Source organism: Sciurus carolinensis, chromosome 2, assembly GCF_902686445.1.
Source record: "Sciurus carolinensis chromosome 2, mSciCar1.2, whole genome shotgun sequence".
NCBI lineage: Eukaryota > Metazoa > Chordata > Mammalia > Rodentia > Sciuridae > Sciurus > Sciurus carolinensis.
The window spans coordinates 157,604,075-157,625,449 of NC_062214.1; the positions used below are offsets into that span (position 1 = coordinate 157,604,075).

General features: G+C 39.0%; 1 protein-coding gene across 2 annotated transcripts in view; it reads right to left on the bottom strand.

Annotated features, from left to right (window-relative positions):
- Positions 1-21,375, bottom strand: part of Slc35f4 (solute carrier family 35 member F4) — a 229,240-nt gene that overhangs the window by 9,639 nt on the left and 198,226 nt on the right. For both annotated transcript variants that reach the window (XM_047540955.1, XM_047540956.1), the window contains exons 2-4: positions 17,934-18,119; positions 13,277-13,574; positions 8,283-8,502 (exon numbers count right to left, since the gene is read on the bottom strand). In XM_047540955.1, coding sequence (XP_047396911.1) covers positions 8,283-8,502; positions 13,277-13,574; positions 17,934-18,119 — 704 coding nt within the window. The remainder of the gene's footprint in view (positions 1-8,282; positions 8,503-13,276; positions 13,575-17,933; positions 18,120-21,375) is intronic.

A 21,375-nucleotide genomic window follows, 5' to 3' on the forward strand; every position in this document is an offset into this window, starting at 1 on the left:
GCAGGACATGCTCTTGATGGCCTGTACTTCAGGTACTGCAAGAACAATGCTTTTGTTAATGACCAGCAACGGCCAGTGCACGGTGGCTGCAGAGTAGCTCCATACTGAAGCTCTCTTTGTGAAAAACAGCAGGATAACTTGCGCACAGACTCCAACATGTCAGCAGTGAAAAACCATCTTCATAACACATTATCTGTGAGGCTGCTTGATGGGAGGTGTTTCTCTTGCTGAGTGAATATCACATTCTCTGACGCTGCCACATGTGTGTTCTCCTTAGACTCTGCCTCCAACTATGGGGAATAGAATTTAATACACTCACCATGAGGTGTCAAGGAAATTTTCCAGCTAAGAAGTAATAGACTCATAAATAAACATGGCGAAGTGGTTATCTAGACCTGGGAATTCTGCGAGGGTTATCGTTTCCCTTGATTTGAGGTTTTATAGTTCAGCCAGGGATTTGCAACCATCTTTTGGGCAATCTGATTTCAGAAAAAAGAAAAGGCATGGCAGACTGGCATTTTCCGATTTGTTTTTGCGTTTGAATAATGTTCATGGGCTAAAATGTTCATATGCATAAATAGGTTTCCTTCATAAGACTAAACTGGGAAGATAATAAATTTAAATTAGTATTTATTTCCTTTTGGTTAACCATTGATTGTATTTTCTTGGTCAAATAATCATGTGGTTACTGTAAGACTTGGCTAATGAACACAATGTAAATTCCAATGAACTTTAACATGATGTGTTGTTTTGTATTTAAAATTATTAAAATTATTCTGTAATAAATAATATTTATGTTTAAACTATTGTGTGTAATATATAATTCTGAATTTAGGGAATTGTGAAAACAAACTAACCTTTAAAAAAAACGAAGCAGGGCTGGAGCTTTAGCTCAGTGGTAGGGCGTTTGCCTAGTGCATATGAGGCACTAGGTTCGATTCTTAGCAACACATAAAAATAAACAAATGAAGTAAAGGCATTCTGTCCATCTACAACTACGAAAAAAAAATTGAAAAAGCAATAGCAAAAACAAAAACCCTGCCTAGAGAATGAAAACAAGGAATGCAATATCCCCAGGATACAAGCAGAGGTGGGAAGTCTTCCTTTCCTGAATAAGCCATTAGCAAAAATATATTTGCATGAAGTATCTAAGTTTTCTCAAGATAGGAATTGGATAAAGCCAAAGAGTAAATAATTTTATAGAAATTCAAAATTATAGACACAGTGAACCTTTTAAAGATCTTCATCAGTCGTTACGTTCAAGTGCTTGTGAAAATATTCTCCTGGACCCCTTAAATTGACATATTAATTACACCACTGTCTCTTTCAGTTGGTTTCATGGAGAGAAGTATTTTTCACTTCAGGGGATTAGACAACATTGTTAGTTAAGTTCTGAGAGCATGAAAATCTGAATATTTGATATGATAGAAAAAACTTTTCTCCATGGTACAGGCAATAATTTATAGGTTATATATTAGGTTCTTAGAGCGAGAGGAAAGATAAATTATCTGCCACACTTTCATTTAAATTTTACAACTATCTGCTAAGACAAAATTCTATGGCATGTTTTAAGAGAACCTCTATTTCTTATATACACAGCTAAAACTAAAGGAACAGACCTCAGTTAATTTTGAAAATGCAGAAAAATGTTGAGTGGAAGGTCTATTTAGAGGAATTGGTTACATGATCCAGAATGGCTTTGCTAGATACTGTGGCTTATATTTTCTTTCTTAAATTCAATATGAATTTATTTTTTTCTTTTATTTTTTAGATTTTTAAAATTTATTCTTTTTAGATACACATGATAGTAGAGAGGTTTTAACATATACATACATGGAGTATAACTTATTCTAATTAGGATCCCAATCTTGTGGTTGTACGTGATTTGGAGTTACACTGATTGTATATTCATAGGAAGGTTATGTTAGATTCATTCTAGTTTCTTTCCTATTCCTATCCCTGCTCCCTTCCCTTCATTCCCCTTTGCCTAATCCAATGAACTTCTGTTCTTCCCTCTCCCTGGCACTGTGTCTTTAACTTTGGAGAGTAAATACTTTTTAAATGTCCAGAGAACAAGCAGATCTGAATCACCAGCATTTTCAGAATCAATCATCATCAAAGAAGGATTAATAGCCTGTTCTTCTCAACAGAAGCACATGAAATGACTCTTTTTCTGCTCAACATACTGGAAATACATCTTCAGGAAGCTAGTGTCTTGAATATGTGTCCACAGTGCTGATATGTACTCATGCATAAGGTGTCCACCATAGAGAGGCTTCTGGGACATCTTGGTGCTCATAATGACCCCTCCTGCTGAAAATGTGCCATCTAGTGGCCCCATTTGTTGGACTTCTGAAAGGTGGTAGCTCTCCTCATGAACTATTCCACTTCTGACCTTTTAACCAACCAGGAGTGCCTAAATAATATAGAAAACCCGCCACTACCATGATCGTAATTGACTTTAAGTAGGAATGTTAAGAACTGCAGTGACCACAAAGCTGCTAAAGCCTCCAGTTTCAATATCCTGAACCTCCCTGTCTTCTCTCATCCTGGGGTGCCCCTCTTGGGAGTGTATCCCAGGAAGGGGATTTATTTAGTCCATTTTTCCAGCATGACTAGGGAAGAACATGGCCTTGTGAAACAGCTACCTTCTTCTGCATCTTAGCCTCTCAGAGAGCTTTCTGGGTCAACGACAAAGGCCAGAGGGAACTTGAGGTCATTTAAGCCTGCTCCTAAAGACCAAAGAGACATTTGGTGATATCACTGCCCTAAATACTACCTGAGACCCTACATGAAAGCTAGGTTTATTTCACCTTTAAAAAAAAAAGTTTGTGAAGATAAAAGCTAGAGAAGCACCTGGCTTTGGACTGCTTTTCTTTTCTTATATCTTCATTTTTTTAATCTTTTTCATTGAGGGCCTGAAAAGCCCCAAGGGTCTTATTCTTCTCTGCATCTCCATGAAGGTGACTAAGCTCATCCCCTCCACTGTGCTTCCCATTCATAGATGGTTTTCAGAATTATTATTTTCCCAGCAATACCAGACCTTTTAGGGCCCAAGGAATTGAAATGAACCTTTAATTCAATTTTCTTCTTATAGTGTCTCTTTGAGGAACTTACAGGTCTAAGTGAGTGATTGGAACAAAAACATGTTTCCTTACTTTGCTTTCAGGCTATTCTGATTTTTGAAGCTGGGTGAGCATAGAGGAGCTTCACTAGTTCACAATGCAACCCTGGAATCCCACAGCCGACAGCGACACTCAAAATGGTGGACACCTGTCTGCACCTTGTGAAGGGTTAGGGATTCATCACGGGCATACAATCTAAGAGAAGTTAAAATCCAGCTTTCTCCTCTCTTGGCTCTACTCCCGAGTCATTGTCCAGCCAAGAGGGAAATGAGAAGCCCCCCACCGCCACCCTGGGAAACATGAAGCTTCTTGATGGAGGAGTCTGCACTGCACATGAATGAGCAGTTGCCAATCTTATCTGGAATCTCATCTGATGATCTGATGTCAGCACAAGTCAGTAGCTGCTCAGTTTCAATGTCCTGTTAGAGGACTCTGTTGGGGAGGGGACTATCTAAATTCAAAGTACAGCTCATACATTGCTGGTGGGACTGCAAATTGATGCAACCACTTTGGAAAACAATTGGGGAATTCCTCAAAAAACTAAGTATGGAACTACCATTTGACCCAGTTATACCACTCCCAGGTACATATCCAAGGGAGTTAAAATAAGCATACTACAGCATCCACATCCATGTTTACAGCAGCTCAATTCATAATAGCTAACCTATGGAACTAACCTATGTGCCCTTCAACAGATGAATGGATAAAAGAAAATGTGGTATATATACACAATGGAATATTACTCAGCCATAAAAATGAATGACTTCATGACCTTTGCTGGTAAATGGATGGATCTGGAAACTATCATGCTAAGTGAAATAAGCCAATCCCCCAAAACCAAAGGCCAAATGTTCTCTCTGACATGTGATACTGACACACAGCAATGTCACAGGGAGAATAGAAGTTCAGTGAATTAGACAAAGGAGAATGAAGGGAAGGGAGGGGTGATAGGAATAGGAAAGACAGTGGAGTGAATCTAACATGACTTTCCTATGACTATATATACCACAGTGAATCTCAACACTGTGTACACCCACAAGACTGGGATCCTAATTAGAATAAGACATGCTTCATGTTTGTATAAATATGTCAAAATATACTCTACTGTCATGTATAACTAAAAAGAACAAATAAAAATCTTAAAAATGTAGGAATATGAATCAAAGTGCAGGTTAGGCAATGAAAGACTCAGTGTAAGTGACATACTTTTGTCAGTTCTTGGTGGGTCAGGGAAAGATTCCAGAACAGACACAGTTTGGGAAATTAACTCCCTAGGGGTCCACATATAACTGAAAAATATGTGGGTACCAAGGTAGAGGGACACACTCATTATCTGCTAAGAAAATTGGGGTCTGCTGAACCTTTCTCCAATCACCAATTTTTGCCATATCTTCAAGGAAATTTTAAAATGAAAGAAAAAATTTGACACAATAATACAAAATTTAAGGGAGGAACAGAACCTGAAAAAAGGGTTTCTAACTTCCCAGTTCAACATACTTTTCACTGAAGTGAAAGAGACACCAACAACTAAGAAGAAAGCTTTCACCCAGTGGCTCATTTCTCTTGGAAAGAACATTTTTTTAGTTTAGTTTCGTTTTTGTGGTGCTGTGGATAGAAACCAGGGTCTCCTGCATGCTTGCCTAGTGCTGAGCCAAATCCTAGCCCCAGTATCTTCTTTCATTACAGTGGTGGTGGTTTTTCAGGTTCTCATAAATTTAAGAATTATAGATAAATAAGGCAGCATCTCAGAGATGGGAAAACACCCACATTCAAAGCTGCAAGAGCTGGATTATCACCTTCTGACATTTTTGCAATTTTTCTGAAGGAATATCAGAAGTTTACTGATTTCCAGGGGATGATCATAAATTAGCTGCAAGTAACTACTCATGAAAGAACGTTTTAACACACCAAGGATTACCAGTAAATTAGGGGAAATGATTTTATATAGAAAATAATGTGTAATAGATTATCTTTCCATCTGTAATTCAATCTATGCCAAAGAAACAAAATAATAGCAAGTTATCCACAATACTTAATTCATTTTATGTGAATAATGCTGAATGATGGTTCAGATAAACCCATATTTACTGATCTTATAGCTTAAAGCATCTTTTAGTCTTTTTGTGGAATTATTTTGACATGAAAAAATAGAAGTAAAGAAGGTCATAACTTTTCATCTTAAATGTCATTCTTGGGGCCAAGCAAATTATAATTACAAAACAATGACCATCTTTCTCTAAACTCCTGAAACCTTAATATAAGCTATGAAAATAAGTGCTTTTTTAAAAAACAACAGGGTACACAGTATATTTTGAAACAAAAGTTCTTTTTTAAAATAAAAATAAATATTTATATTTAAAAAATCAATATAAATAAATAAATAAATATTGACAGGTAAACCACTGTTTTTAATAGCAACATTGTTTAAGTTTTTAGATCAATAGTATAGAAGACAGGTTTTTACCTGATGACTGAAAACAGATTTTTTTTTTTTTAAGTTTAACTTTTGTTTTGTTTTGTATTTTGCTTTTGTTTTAAGAGAGTCCAGTGGCCTGGCATCTGGAGGAGCTGAGCTTTAGATTATTTATAGATATAGGCAATAAAGGCAGCATTTATGTCGTCGGTGCTGCATTGGCCCTTCTTTAATTTCTCAAATGACCTAATTATACATGTTCTGTATGTGTCTCGGGAGAAAAGGAATTGCTGAGACTGTCAAAAGGCAAAATGCTGAATATGTTTTGGTGCTTCCCATATTCCAGGGCCTGATTATGGGCATGGTTAAAAGTACACTTTGACGTTCTCTAGGAACATGGCATTCATAGACACCTCCTGATGTTTCATAGTGAGGAGTGAAACACTTCCTGTCTTAAAAAGAGAGCTATCTGACTTGGATCAACATGCTGACACCAATTCTTGCTGTTTTGCCATCTCTGATATCTTAATTTATGCATGTATTTATTAGCTAATACTTACTGTCTACTTAACATTTCTTCTATCAAATCTGATTCCTTACAGAAGCTGTGTTAGTTTCCTGAGGCTCCTGGAATAAGTTTCCACAAACTTGGTGACTTAAACAACAGAAATGATCTCACGGTAGTGAATAGGTCAGTGGTTCAAAATCCATCAGGGCTGTGCTCCCAAAGGCATCTCCAAGTGGGAGTACATGCTTTGCATATTCTAGTTTCTGGCGGCTACTCCTGCCTTGGGGTCACATCATTCCAGTTTCTGTCTCTGTGATCACTTTGCTGCCCCCTCTTCCATGTGTATTCCCTGTGTGTTTCTTATAAAAACAGTGTTGTTGGATATAGGTCCCCCTAGATCATCCTGGATGATCTTTGCTCAGGATTCCTAAGTTAGTGACATTTGCAATGACTCTTTTTTTCCAAATAAGGTTCCATTCACAGGTTTTGGAAATTAGGACATGGACGGATCTTTTTGGGAGTCACCATTCAATTCATTGCATATGCCAAATTTAAAATGGCAGTGGTTAATAGCCTATAGGCATCTGTCTTAAAACTGTGATTTAAATGCATGTTACACAGCTGTTTTATTTTTTTTAAACTCTCAAACATTGTGCCTTTTTTGATGCAACTTCTTACATCAGTGAGGTCCATGCTTAAAGGCATTCATTCACTCTAATACAAATGGTTTTCTCACTGGTAAATCTAATAGTGAGTGTATTGATTTACTTTTGGTATCCAGATGGGACTGAATGAGCAGAAAAGCCAATCAATTTCCTTTCTTCCCCTTCTTCTAAAAATGGAGCAGTGAACAATATAGGAAAGGTCTCTCTGTTCACGAGGACTTGTCAGGGTACCTGATGGTCGACAGTCAGCACTGGTGTGTGTGTATAAATACAGGATGCTGAACCCTTTGGGTGTCAAGTCAAGGTTAGCTAGTGTTGCATGTGATATCACATTAGTATATTCTGATAGTAATTATGCCATCAAGACTTTCTTCTTATTATTCATTTCAAGAATCAGTTCTGAATTTTTGAGCAGCATTTCCCAAGATTTTATCAGAATTTTCTAATTGGTTATTTATTTTAAGAGGTAGATTCTTACGATGCTGCCCAGGCTCGCACTGACCTCCTGGGCTCAAGATCCTCCTGCCTCAGCCTCCTGAGTAGCTGGGAGTACAGTGCATATCATGATGCCTGATTCTAAATTGGCTATTTTAAGAAAAAGCTTTCAGGGTTAATGGCTATCATAAACTTTCTTTCTAATATACACTTTGACTTCAGCATCTGGGAAGGAGCAAAATCCTTAGAATCATTGCTATCAAAAGCAGCATTTGGACCACAAAAGATGTTTCAAACCCAGTCTTAGACATCTCTTTCAACAGTATCATACTGTCGATACTCTGGTAAAAGGCTATTCATTTGGACCTCCTAAGGAACTGTTGTCTTGATATTTTCACCACGGTGTGGCATGCCAGATGATATGAATAAGACCTGGCTCCAAAAATTTGCATAGTTTCCAAGCAATCTATTTCTAACATAGAACAAGCATACAATTTTTTAAAAAAATCTATGATACTAAAAGGAATAAACTCAGAACTGAAGTGGTTGGTGTACATTTAATGCAGTTCAATTAAGGATTTGTACACCAAAGTACAAGTTGTTGCTTCTAGTTCCATTTCTAGATTAGTCACACTAGAAATATAGCAACTTTTAACAGCATTGTGCTATTACCAGTGACTCTAATTACTGTTTGGTAATCTTATCTACTTACACCAATATTAATTAAATCCATCTGGGTAGGAGTGTGTGTGGGGGGGTGTTCCAAAATATGTTGATTGAAAACAGAAAATCATAATCTTTCCCGTGGCTAATTTCCTCAAACCCTTCCTTCCTGAAGACAGATATTGATCACACTATTAATTTGAAAAATTAGTTCTAAAAACTGTTCTAAAATTGGAACTTAAATTCTTGGTCTGTTTTAATGCCTCCTGTTGCAATCAGCTGACTCCCCAGTAGGATGATCCCTTTACCCTTTCATGATGTTGTAACTGCTGGGGCTTCCTAATGTATCTTCAAATTTCAATTTGTACTCAGTGGGCAAAGTTTTATAGAAACTCCATGAACCAAAGCAGCTCTCCTGATGTAGGATTTACAATCAAGGGAGGCATCACGCATTGAATTTAGTGTGCTATTACCCTCACTCCCATGAACCTGTCTTTCAGCACAATCCACGACAGCAAGAAGACAAAGGCTTTGTTACAACAGAACAGAGCAGAGACATCTGTGGCCGTCAGCTTCTTTAAAGCCAGTAAATACAGGTAATTTGTCAAAGTCCATAGAATAGAAAAGGGAGCAGTTCTTTTAAGAAAGAGCTTCAAAGTTAGACCATCTTCACCAAAAATCCGACTGCATTCCCTAGGAAAGAAAAAGAGATTAATATGCAGGTGCTAATGGTGACCCATCTTGTCTGGCTGACTCTACACCTTCATTTTCAGGCAAGAGTGCACTCAAGTCTATCATTCACCTGGGGAACATACTGAACCAAGTTCTGCCACCTATGGGTTTCAGAGAGCCTTGGAAAAGAACCCACCACTCCTCAGCACAGAGCTAGGCCCTCTCCTCCCCAGATGCTTCCTTGGGATTGCCAGGGCAGCCATTCTGCTGTCTATAGACATTCTCAGAGAAGCCTCGAGAAATACAGAAACCAGTAGTCATTGAAATGACGAGCTACTGAAAGGGATGAAGAGTTTTTCCCAATGGGTGAATGCGACAGGATCAAGATGGCCGCTGCTATGTAACCAGATACAGGCGACTCACAGAATCCTGTGGAACAGGGGCCCTTGTGTGCCTGTGAAGCCACAGACATCTTGGGGTTTTGTTATTCCTGATTCACTGTGTCTCCTTCTAATATTGCTGCTTAATTGACTAATTTATTTTCCTGTCAGTATTATTAAGGCAGAAAAATGAGAGAGCCTCTGTGATAACCCTGAAAATGGTAAAAACCAAGTATGAAATTCAGGCTGTGCTTATATGCATGCATTGGCCATTTGGGGATGAATCATCTGAATTCAATGTGTGAAAAGAGTCACTTTAATTAAATATTTGATTTGTTTTATTTCTGATTAAATTGGCTACTTAGCCCATGGGGCCATTTTAGTCAAAATGTTCAAGCTAGTGATACATACAGGCATTAATTGAAGTGATAAGATGACATTGCCTATATGACTGAAAACAGGCTTGCCACTTGGAGAATTTAGCTTAATTTTTTTTTTCATCCAGTTGTTCATGAACATCCAAGCATTTATGGGTGACCATCATGTGCCCAGTATTCTATTTTCTAGAGTAGTGTAAATATTTTGTTCAAAGCAACAAATTATTAATATTTATAATGAAATGAATATAACATTTATAATGAAATGTATATAACATTTATAATGAAATGTTTTTTAATGACTGTGAATAGTGCTGGTACTAGTTTCTTTTCAGCTTTTATCGAAGAGAAATATTGTATTTAAAAGTAATTAGCTCAGTCAGTAGAGTGCTTGCCTTGCAAGCACAAATCCCTGAGTTCAATCCCCAGCACTGCAAAAAAAAAAAAAAAAAAAGTAATTTAAGTACCAAAATGATCTCTGACCAATGTTTGCTTTACACACATGGAGTAGCTTACCCAACAGGAGGACCAGGTAGAGGTAGGGAGTGATAAAGATTCTAAGCACAGGGAACATAGCCTTAAATATCAAGTCTCACAATAAATGGGGCTTCCAAGGAGCTGAGAATGCTGGGAGTTGTAGGTCAGTGATTCCAGGAAGGATTAAAAATACATATTGCATGCATGAAACTATTTTGTGGTTTGACTTTCATGTGGGCTACCACCAACAAGGAAGAATTTTCATAAAATGAAAATGAGATTTCCCAAAGGTAAATTTTAACTTGACAGTGCACAACTTCAATGGTGGGATTGCATAAGTCCAAAGCACAGCCTTCTGTAAAGTACACAGAAATCACATGTGCTCACACACTCAGGAAAATCAGTGGCCTCTCTAAAACCCAAGAGCCATCGGGTTATTCTGGAGCAGCAGCACACATAGAACCAGCAGTGGGGTGCCTCGACCATCTTGGCACAAGGTTCAGAAAAATGTGCTCAAAAACGGTTCTGCTCCAGGAGAAAGTTGTTATATAGAGCCAGAGTCGAGTGGCATGGGTTTATTCTGTCATCCATAACCGCTGACTCACATTTTAAATACAGATCTGGCACTAACCACAAGGAAACCCATTTCTGATTAAAGGATTTCTTTTTCTTATCACTTGACCTAGGCTGTGATGGATCTTCCAACCATCATGCTGGGTTGAGTGCTCTCAAGGAAAGACTCAGGGTGCAGGTGAGGAAACACTCTGCTCCCCAGGGAAGCCCCACAGGGTCCCGTGAGAGAAGCCCATGGACCAAAAGTCTCGTCAAATGCTATTGCCCAGTAGAGGCTGCTCTTCTCACCTGGCTGACCCTGTCCTCCAGGTGCTCCTTCCTTTTTTGTTCTCTTTTCCCATCTCTTCTCATAGCCAATCTTATGCCCATTTGGCATTGTTATTGCAGAAATTAAAAATACCCACTATCCAAATGCCAGGTCATCTGTGTAAAACTGTATGCTCTCTAAGCACTCAGTGCTAAAAAGTGGGAACACTAAAAAAATACAATTCAATACAATAAAATAAAGGATTTTTATGGGGAAGCAATTAACAGTGAGTCTTTTTCAGGGATGATAACAATTTCTGTTAAGGGTCATTGACAGGTGGCAAAGCTTGAAATGGAGGTTGGAAGCTGGGTGCTTCATTATTCTCAAATTGTTAACAGCAGCTGCTAGTTATCAACCCTTTCTGTATGCCAAATAGCACCTAACACACAATATTTCATAGGTGCCTGAAAGAGTCTAATATATCTGCCTCTCTAATTAATTTGTTCTGGTGGGGGTTTTTCCTCCCTAAGAAAATACCCTTGTTAAAACAATTGTATATAATTTCTTCTTTCTAAATTTCATATTCACCAGAGACAACTGAATTCTGGTGGCATACAATTGGAATGATTGAATCATGGAAAACTACTTCCAAATGGACAACCCTTACTGTATTGAAACTTCTTTTAATGTTAGTGATAAGGTGGGGAGGGGGGGACTAGACATGCTTTCATACCATTCGGGCAGAAATTGTCAGAAGTTCTGGGGCTCAGGGACAACTCCTGTCTCCAGTCTCACACTAAGTCTGTCTCCCCTAGTTCTGCCGGGAGAGCTTTGGGAGTACCTTCTTGGCAGATGGTGTTAATGAGTCTACAGGGAAAACAGATCAAGGATCTAAGAATTTTCTGACAACCTCCTTTACTCTTCTCACTAGAGAACAATCCTTTCAAAGATAGTATTCTGTGCTTGACAGTGAAAGCTCTTTGATTTGCATTCAGAAATGGTCAACTTCACTCTACCTGCACTATCAGATGGAGGCATCTTGTCAAATCACAGATTTTGCAAAGATGGAGAGAAGATGAAGCTCATTCCTCAAACATCACTTCTGTCAGCAAGAGCCTCTTGCAAATGCATTATCTTAGATAAAACCACTGTGGCTTGCTTAAAAATGTTCTTGTACCACTCTTCTCACTAGACTTTTTTTTAATCAACAACATGTTTTTCTAAATCACAGGTACTGTTCAGGTGGAACCCAATGCTATCTGGTGCACACAGCTATTTTAGTCTGACACTAATCTGATAATCACACTCCCCAGCTATCATTTATTAAATACCATTATTTAAAAATAGGCCTCAAGATTGTGTCTATTTTGATGGAATCAAATACAGAATCTTTAGCAATTGCAAACAGATATAGGGATTTATTCTTTCTTCCAAAGCCCCCAATATTGATTCTAGGTTTCCCTTTTTTTCCTTTAATTATAATTGAGTTTTCATGGATACACATAGCTCACAGTATTCCCAGGCACTTCCAGGTTGGCAATAGGAAATGGAACTTGAGATAAACTCATCAGTTTGTTAAGCATTTAGGAATAGTCTTATAATGCACCAATCACAATAGTCATCCTTTTTGTTAGGCATTTTCCTTCTTTTGAAAGGTTATTTTGGTTCCTGCAAGTCAAATTTATGGTCATCTTGCACAGGACCAAGCTGTCACTCTCCCATCTGCTCTCTACCTGAGGTCCCTGTTTTCTCTTAGTGGCTGTTCTGGATGTTATTGCTTATCTCTGGGCTTTTCCTTTTCAAGAAACTGTCCACTAACTGAAGAGTGTCGAGCCAAATGCTCTGTTTGCCTTCCTTGAGTGCTGTGTAAGGCTGCATGACGTCAGCCCTCTCAGCTTCCTCCATTCCCCAAGAGGGGCTGCAGAAGTCAGACTCAGTGTGAAGCAACCACTAGAACTATGAGATTCCAAGGAACCTCTGCTCATGACCATCAGACAGATGGGCGAGGCCACATGTATTCCCAGACAACAAAGAATGGAATCTTCAAGTTTCCCAGAGCCAAACCTCCCACTGCATGAACCCAGGTCATTTCACCTGCTCAGGCATCAGAGTGTCGGGGATATTGAGCAAATGTTTTGAAACAATCTTATGGATTTTTTTTTTCTGGATTTGAGGCATTGAGATTTTTTTTAAATGTGACTTTTAGAGATAAATAGATCTATATTTAAATTGGGGTTCCACTATTTATAACTGTTTGATCTTGGACAAATCATTTAACCTTTCTGAATTCATTTTCTGTTGTGTCAAAAAGGGGATAATTACACCATCTTAAAAGGCAAAAGTTGGGCTGGGGAATGTAGCTCAGGGATAGAACTCTTACCTAGCATGTGCAAAGCTTTGGATTCATTCCCCAGTACTGGAAAAAAGTGTAAATGTTGTTACAACCAATGGTGATTTAAAAAATAAGTATGAGCTCAGTGCCTGGCATGTTGTAGACACAATTGTTTAGGGGAGGGCTGTTTTCTTGTGTTCATTATCAACCTCAGACCCCTCTTCTTGATCCCCAAGTGCACTCAACTCATATTCCAAAGACATGAAACTACACACACACACACACACACACGCACACACACACACACACACACACATATATATATATATATATATATATTTTTTTTTTTTTTTTTTTTTTTTTATTCCCCCTGAGACATCCCCTGTTGGCCATTTAACATGAAACCTACCTGAATTTTTTCATTGGAGATTGCTTTTCTTGAGCAGTGGCCAGATGACCAGAATAATAGACTGGAAAAAACATAATGTTCCAGTTTGTTGAAAACCATGTCATGAAAAATGGACAGTAGAAGTTCTTATAAGTGATTTTTACAATCTGTGTGGTTCCAACCCAAGACGAAGAAACTGACAAGATGATCAAGAGTCCCCAGACAGCCTTCAGAACCACGGACGTGCAGGACAGGCAGCGAGCCTTGATTCTGTTTTCTTGGCTGCTGTTCTCAGGATGAGTCTGTGTCCCATCGTCCCCTGAAAACAGGAAAGGAATACAAATGTGTGGAAATCAGGTTATAAAGCAGCAAGCAAACACATCAGAAACTTAAAAAAAGAGGGAATGCAACCAAAGAGGAAGACAGCAGAATCTTCAGTGTTTTTCTTTTTTACTATCATCAGAAGAGATTGATAACCCCAGATTGCTTTCTCTATATAATTTCTGCTCTGCAAGGTACAGCGTGGATCTGGACCCCACCCAGCACTTAAGGATGCTCACGTCCATGGGAGATGCTATGCTGGTCTCCGATGTGCCCTTCCCCCTTCCTTGTAGGAGCACACCCTGTCTTAGCTTCCAAAGACTTTGACTGTGGCCAAGTGAACTGCCTTATTCAATCCATTATGAGTGATAGGAATTATACCACCTCCCTGCGGAAGCTCTAAGAGGCCTCGTAAGACTCCACCACCTCTTACTCTTTCTCTCGGGCACTAAAATGGAAAATCCTAAATAGAAGCTGTCTTTTTCCATCTATGTGGGATGAACAGAACCCAGATGAGGCCACCCTGGCTCCATCAACAAGAAAAGTGAGTGAGAAATAAATATTTGTTTTTATATTCCACTGAGATATTTTAAAAATTGGAGCAAAGATGACTATTAAATCGAAAAGCAATGTGTCCCAAGAACCACGCAAGTCCTGACTATAACAGATCCATTTCCTACCTCATAGCAAATTACTATTTAATGTATTTCTGGGAACATAATAGGCTCTGCTTTGTATTTTGACATTTACCAAGAAAAGTTAGTAACATTTTTTTTCCCTCACATTAAACTAGCCAAAGCTCTCTGCAATTGACAATCATAAAGGCCATCTCCCCTGATAGAGAAAATTAGTTCGAGATAATAAATTCATATGCCTAGCAGGAAGTTGAAGAGGAGCAGAGGTTGCTCTGAGCTCCCAAGCTGAGATCCCAAAAGGTAGAATCCTGGAGAAGCAAGGCAAAATTGTCTGCAGGATTCCCGTGGATGCCCAGGAACCTTCCTTGAGCAAAAGGCCTGTGCTGGTGGTGACAAAGCAGTGCCTCTTGCAGGCTACTAATAGCAGTGGATGGGGCTTCTCACATCACCTCTCTGGAACCTGCTGGCTCAGTGGCTGAAAGTGTTCCTACTGCTTAATGAGCCAGGCATGACTGTCCCACTGGGTTAAAAACCTTTACCCAGCTAAGGCTTTCTGATATAATCATTTTGGGAGATGGGGAAGCAAGCTTTGAAAGTGAATTCTTCATTTGGGAATATAAACTATGTTAAGTATGAACACAGCAATTACTACACAACTTCTAAGTCTTAAAAACTCAACTGAATTCTCAGGGCCTAGGGCTCCAAAAGATGAAAACTTTATTCTTTTATTTATTTATTCAACAAAATCTTTTGGAGACTGTACCAGGAGCTAGTTGAGTTCCCAGGGGTTCAAAGATGAAAGACTTGAGCTCACAGTGTGGCAGGGGCAACACTGACAGATATAAGGCCACATAAGGCAGAGAAGCACTTGTTAGGGGCTGGTGGAAGATCAGGGGAAACTTCCAGGATGCAGCGGCATTGAGATGAGTCTGGAAATACAAGTGAGCCAGCTCCCTCCACTGTGCACAGAAGACACCTGCTCCTGATAACTGTTCTACACATTTCCTCTATGTCCATGTGGCTTATGCAGAGAGGAAAACTAGAGCAAATAAGAAAGTAGAATGAGGGGCTGGGGTTGGGGCTCAGTGGTAGAGCGCTTGCCTAGCATGTGTGAGGCACTGGGTTCAATTATCTGCACTACATTAAAAAAAATAAATAAAGATATTGTGTCCATTTACAGCTAAAAATATATTTAAAAAGAAGGTAGAATGAGAGACTGTTGTGTTGGGAAGCTAAGAAAGGAAGACCCTGTTGAATTGATCTGATCATTCCCACTTTACAGATGATAAAACTGAGACGCTAAGGGATATTGGAGGTTTCCGGAGTCCTAGCCTTTTATTCTAAACATTGATTCTGTCTAGGTTTTCAGTCTTTAGCATTCCACTTTAGCACTTGAACTTTCAGAAATGGTTTGGGGAAATTTTTCTGTTTCCTGACGGGAATGGCAGTTTCGAGTGAGATTACGAGAAGTGATACTTAAGAGAAAGGTTTGCCTTACTCTACTTCAGATTGTCCCTTTGCGCTCAGGGACTAGCTCATAAGGGAGGAATGATTCTTTAAAGGTTTTAAATGTCCTTTTGACGTGAACCATGTTCCCGGCATTGCCTTCTTTGAAGGTTGCTTTTGGAACACCACTGTACTGTGGACCATGCTTTTGATGGCACCGCTAATCATCTAAATCCCTCTGTATTATGGATCAGGTTTTCTTTTGACAATTAGATTGAATTTTGGCCACTTTAATTTTACAAAGGATTAATTTAATTTTATAGAAGGATTGGGTCTCCAGAACTCTTTTATTTTTCTGTTCACTTTAAATTAGATGTTCTACAGTCCTGGTTAGATTTATAGCTTTGTATATAGCACTAAATTTAGGGTTCTAGGAATTCTGTCCATTTCTAGGAACCTTTATTGAAACCATACAGATTGGTGGTAGAGGCCACTGGAATGTGGAAGCATGAGTTTAAGTCCCAGCTCTGCCATTTATATGGCCCTGAGTATTTGCTTAATTCCAATCTTAGCTTCTTTATCTGCCAAATGATGATAAGATCTAGCTTATGAGATCCATTTTGAGGTGAATTACCATCACATTCATGAAATCATGGCGAGCTTCTTTTCATATTATTCTCTTTTTCTCTCTTCTTTTTGGTGCACTGGAAGGTCCCAAGTTCCTTCTAATTATCACAGAAAGTAAATCATGTTCCAGGTGATCTTTAATGGTGTGATTTTAAAGTTTGTAATTCATGTATGATAGATGGGGCAAGTCTTTATTAACCAGAATATTTAATTAACTGGAACATTCTGTTTTGCAAACAACTGGGACAATAGGAATGTTGAAATTTATTAAAGCCAATTAAAACTTTATGAAGATTTAAGAAAGTGTCATTTTCCTTACTTTTTAAAAGAGTTTTAGCCTGGGGGTTCACATATAATTGCTCAGATGCCATTTAAAAATAATCTATTTTTGAAAAAAAAAAAAAAAACAACCTTCTCTTAGATAAAAATCTAATCTTAAATTAGTAGGACCTTAGAAGAGGTTTCACATCTCCTCTACCACTACCCCCCTTTTTTCAACCGCCCACCCCTAAATGAATTTCCTGAGTTACCCTTTTTCTTCTTTTTAAAAAATGTGCCAGTTTTCTCAACATTGTTTATTTTCTTTACCCAGTTATTTTGGATGGTGTATTTTGTTGCTTTTTGCCTTTGTTGTTACTGTTTTTTAGAAGAAATAGATTTTAATAGGTTGCCAGTCAAGGTGAAGGAACACATGGGAGAGGCTCTGGAAATGCAGGGGAATAGGGTGGGAAGAAGAGATCATGGATCCACGTAGAAGAACCAACATCAGATAGCAAGCAACACACACCAGAAGAATTTCCACAGTGACGGTAATGGAAGAGCAGAAGCCCAGAGTCACTCTGACCTCCCGCAGAGAGAGGAAAGTGTTCACTGACAATTGTTTTGCTCTCTTCAGGAAGACAGAAGAGTGGTTATATGCTAAGCAAATATGAACCTGGGGGCTTTAGAGCATTCTCTGGAACAGGAAAGAAGGTATTCACCACCAAAAAGCAACAGTCTTGGGCAGCAGTTTCCTAGACTCAACCGCATTTAGAAATTAGAAGTTTAATTGGGAAACTCATGGTGTAGTTAGGAGATCTAGCTAGTAACCCCAGGAACTCAAGTGCTGGTGAGTGGTTGGGTGGATGAGAGGAAAGGCTAAAGGCCTTAATGATCGGAAAATGCTGATCAGTGAGTCAAGTTCAGTCCCCTGCAGGAAGTGTAAAATTGGGACAACTAGAGGGGCACCAGAGATGGTTAGTCCTGATGAAGACAAGAGCAGATTCTGTGATTTTATTGATGCTTTTGTCTTTTTGGGAATGGGCACACTGTGTTATTACTGAATCCCAGAACTGAGATAAAAAGATTCTGGATTTGACATTTCGAAGATGAGAAAACTAGATACCTTGTAAACTTCATTAGAAGTCACTGTGTTAATTCTTCAACGACAGGTTTTGGTAGTCAGCTTCTCTACTACACCGTACACCTCTAATAGATTGCTTCAACCTATTTTCCATCTTTCTCCTTCCCCTGCTTGATGGACCTTCCCCAAACCCACTCCTAAGAGCCCCTGTAACATCTCTGCCTTCTGTGCCCATGGTGAGATCGTCCATGGCTGATTAGAAAGCTACCAAGATGTACTGTTGTTCAAGAGAAGGTCACCCACATACCTGATCTGTTCTGTCTCTCTACTCTATGTCCACAAACTCCAGAGGATCCTCGGCTCTGAAGTTCAAGGATGGGAGCAGAAGAATCCTCGGTGATAGACAGAGGAGACAGTTGTCTACTGATGCCACTGTGTGAACTGGGACAGTTGGCTCCTGGCTTACATCGAGTGACTGATGGCCTGGAGGTACCTGGGAAGACAGAAAGCAAACCAGTTTGAGAACTTCTGGATGGAAAAATTGCAAGTAGATTTCACCATATTGTCAGTCAAATATGTGACAACAGTAATTACAATTCTGATGAACTCCTTTCTAATTCCATAAAAGGGGTTCCTAAAAAGAAAATTCTATGTTTTTAAGCTCTGGGTTTCTAAAATAAAGAATCATATTTGGATAAATCCATTAACTAGAGAGGAGCATTAGAAAATGGTGCTTGGATAAACATATGAGTTCTGAATTTATCTCAAGGAAAGAAAAGTCTTAGGTATACTCCACCCTTTCTTTCCTCAAGCTGACTCAAATTCCTAACTGGTAGAACTGCCAAGGCCATCTCTGATGAAACCCACTATACACGTTCCCACCAGACTGATCACTAAAACCCTATTTTGTGTGTCTCCTCAATTACTGCAGCCTCTATTCAAGGTCACGGATGAAAGCTCAGCCTTCAGGGTCCACCAAAGACCAAGCTCCCTCCTGCTCTGATTAAGATTCCATGAATCCTCAGTACAGGGTTGGCTTCATGGACCCGTAACCAGTAATGCCACATAGGGTGCTGTGCTCAGAGAGGACCATCCCAATACCACCTGCTCCCCTCATTCTCAATCTTCCACCTGAATGGTTCATTTGTTGATCTGAAAAGATAAACATTGGTATATTACTCTTTAAGCAAATTCCAAACTTCCTTTGTACCCCACTAGTTTTCCCTAATGTCCTTTTCCTATTTCAGGATCTGATCCAGGATACAGTATTACATTTATTCATCACGTCTCCTTTTTGTTACCTATGATCTGTGACAGCTCTTTAATCTTTCCTTGTTTTTTCATAACCTTCACAGTTTTGAGGACAACTGTTGAAGTATTTTTTAAAATGTCCCTGAATGGGGATTTGCCAAAAGTTTTGTTCTTGTGGTTGTATTGAGGATACGGGTTTGAGGGACGAACACCAGAGAGATGAAATCGTTATATGCTACCAATCTGACTTATCACTGATAATGTTAACCCTAATCACCCGGCCAAAGTACTGTTCATCATGAGATGCTGTGGTTTGGATCGTGAATGTCCCCCAAAGTTCATGTGTTGAAGGCACAGTCCCTAGCTGGTAGCACTATTGAGAAGTGTTGGAAATTTAGAGGTGAACCCTGGTTGGAAGAGGCAGGTCATGGGGGCAGGCCTTTGAAGGGTCTACTTGTGTCCCTAGCACCTTCTCTCCCTCTCTCTCTCTCTCTCTCTCTCTCTCTCTGCTTCCTGGCCCCACCATGAGGCGAGCATCCTCCTCTGCTAAATGCTCCCACTCATAGAATTCAGCCTCACTTTAGTCCCAAAGCAAAGGAACCAGCTAACCATGAACTGAAACTTCTGAAACCATGAGTCAAATATATCTTTCCTTCTTTTATTTCTCTCAGGTACTTTGTCATAGCAATGCAAAGCTGACTAACACATCGGGTTTCTTAGCTCTTCCCCCTTTCTATATTCTTTGGTAGCCAGTCACGAAGCCCAGCACATACTCTGCAGTGAGGAATGGGATTTTAAGCTTTATCTCTAGAGGGGGAGTGTCTGCATATAGTATCTGAAATTTTCATATAAAGATTTGTCTCTTTTTCTCCCCTTATTTATCCATTCAACAATTTATTTATATTGTTGAATATACGTATTATTTATATTGTTGAATATACATGGGTATAGACCCATGTATATTTATTTCATACTTTGAGTTATGGTCATACTTGTTTATTCTTTTGCTTAAATTAGTCCATCCAGCTTTGATCATGGGGAACACTTTGAGATTGGTTTCTGTGTTCTTTTGATATGCCTTCATTCTTTTTGAGTTCTTCCTTACTCTTTGGTACTACAAGATGTTCTGAGTTCATCTTTTATGTTCCCTACCTCACTCCTAGAATGGATAATTTCTCCAGGGATTCCTATTTCCTTAGAGAATGATATTTAGGAACCAATAACTGATTGTGGGTGTGCTCCTTACTGTTGGGGTACCCCTGAATCTAGGCCCTCTCAGTTGTCAGAGATAGAAAATATATGAATGTATGTCAATTCATGAATATACATACATCCATAAGTATTTTTGTATCTATCTGTCCTATGCTCATTTTAAGAATCAGATAAAGTGTTGTATGCACAGCATGACCTCAAATAATACTTGCTGACTTTTATGAGGCTTACCCAGGTGTTGGATATCAAAAACCAGAATCAATTCAAACACTGAGGGGTGTTAGCTCCAACACAGATATAACATTCTCACCACTCCCAGGGCGTTGGTATTTGCTCTTCCTGTCAGTCATGAGTTCATTCATTCATCACTGACACAGGAAGAGAACAGGGTATCATTCTCTCTGGGCCTTGTGTGGTGCTTCTAAGAAGATGGAGAGGAGGTAGAAAATGTCAAATGAAGATGAAAGTCTTGAATTATCAAAGGCATCCTTTCTTAATTTGACTTTGAATCTGTCATATTATTTAGGAGGTAAGTAATCAACTTGAAACAATCGAATGAGAACCTCAAGAAGCAGTAGAGTCCAGAAAAAAAGGAAGTTCTTGAGATGTCAAGAACAAGAAGAAACAAGAACCTCCAGCAAGAACCAACCAGAACACTGTTACTATAGACGAGTGTTAGTTCCACAGTCCAGGCCTCTCCATCCATGACAAAAGCTCATCTTTTTCTTTTTCAATCTTGGGAAAAATAAGTAAAGGTTTATAAAGATATGGCCTTCTAGACTGTCTATTTTTAAGTATCTCAAGTTGACCTAATTGAAATATACTATTGAATATTAGATTTTTAAAAATTAAAAATGTACAACTACTCAAAAAAGTCAATAGAAGCATTACATATTAATTAACAGGCTTAAATGAATGGATGTTCGTATTGGTAGAATAAAAGTGTCAAACAAGCTGGGCGTGGTGGTGCACACCTATAATCCCAGCAGCTCCGGAGGCTGAGGCAGGAGGATCAAGAGTTCAAAGCAAGCCTGAGCAAAAGCAAGGTGCTAAGCAACTCAGTGAGACCCTGCCTCTAAATAAAATACAAAATAGGGCTGGGGATGTGGCTCAGTGGTTGAGTGCCCCTGAGTTCAGTTTCAATCCTTTGTACCACCCCACAAAAAAGTGTCAAACATACATGAGGTTCTTATTTTACATCTCCAAAATGGTCACAGTTCAAATTCAATAGAAAGAGGCCAAAAGACAGTGAAAGTGCAATTTTTCTTGTTCTTTAAGAGGGGCTG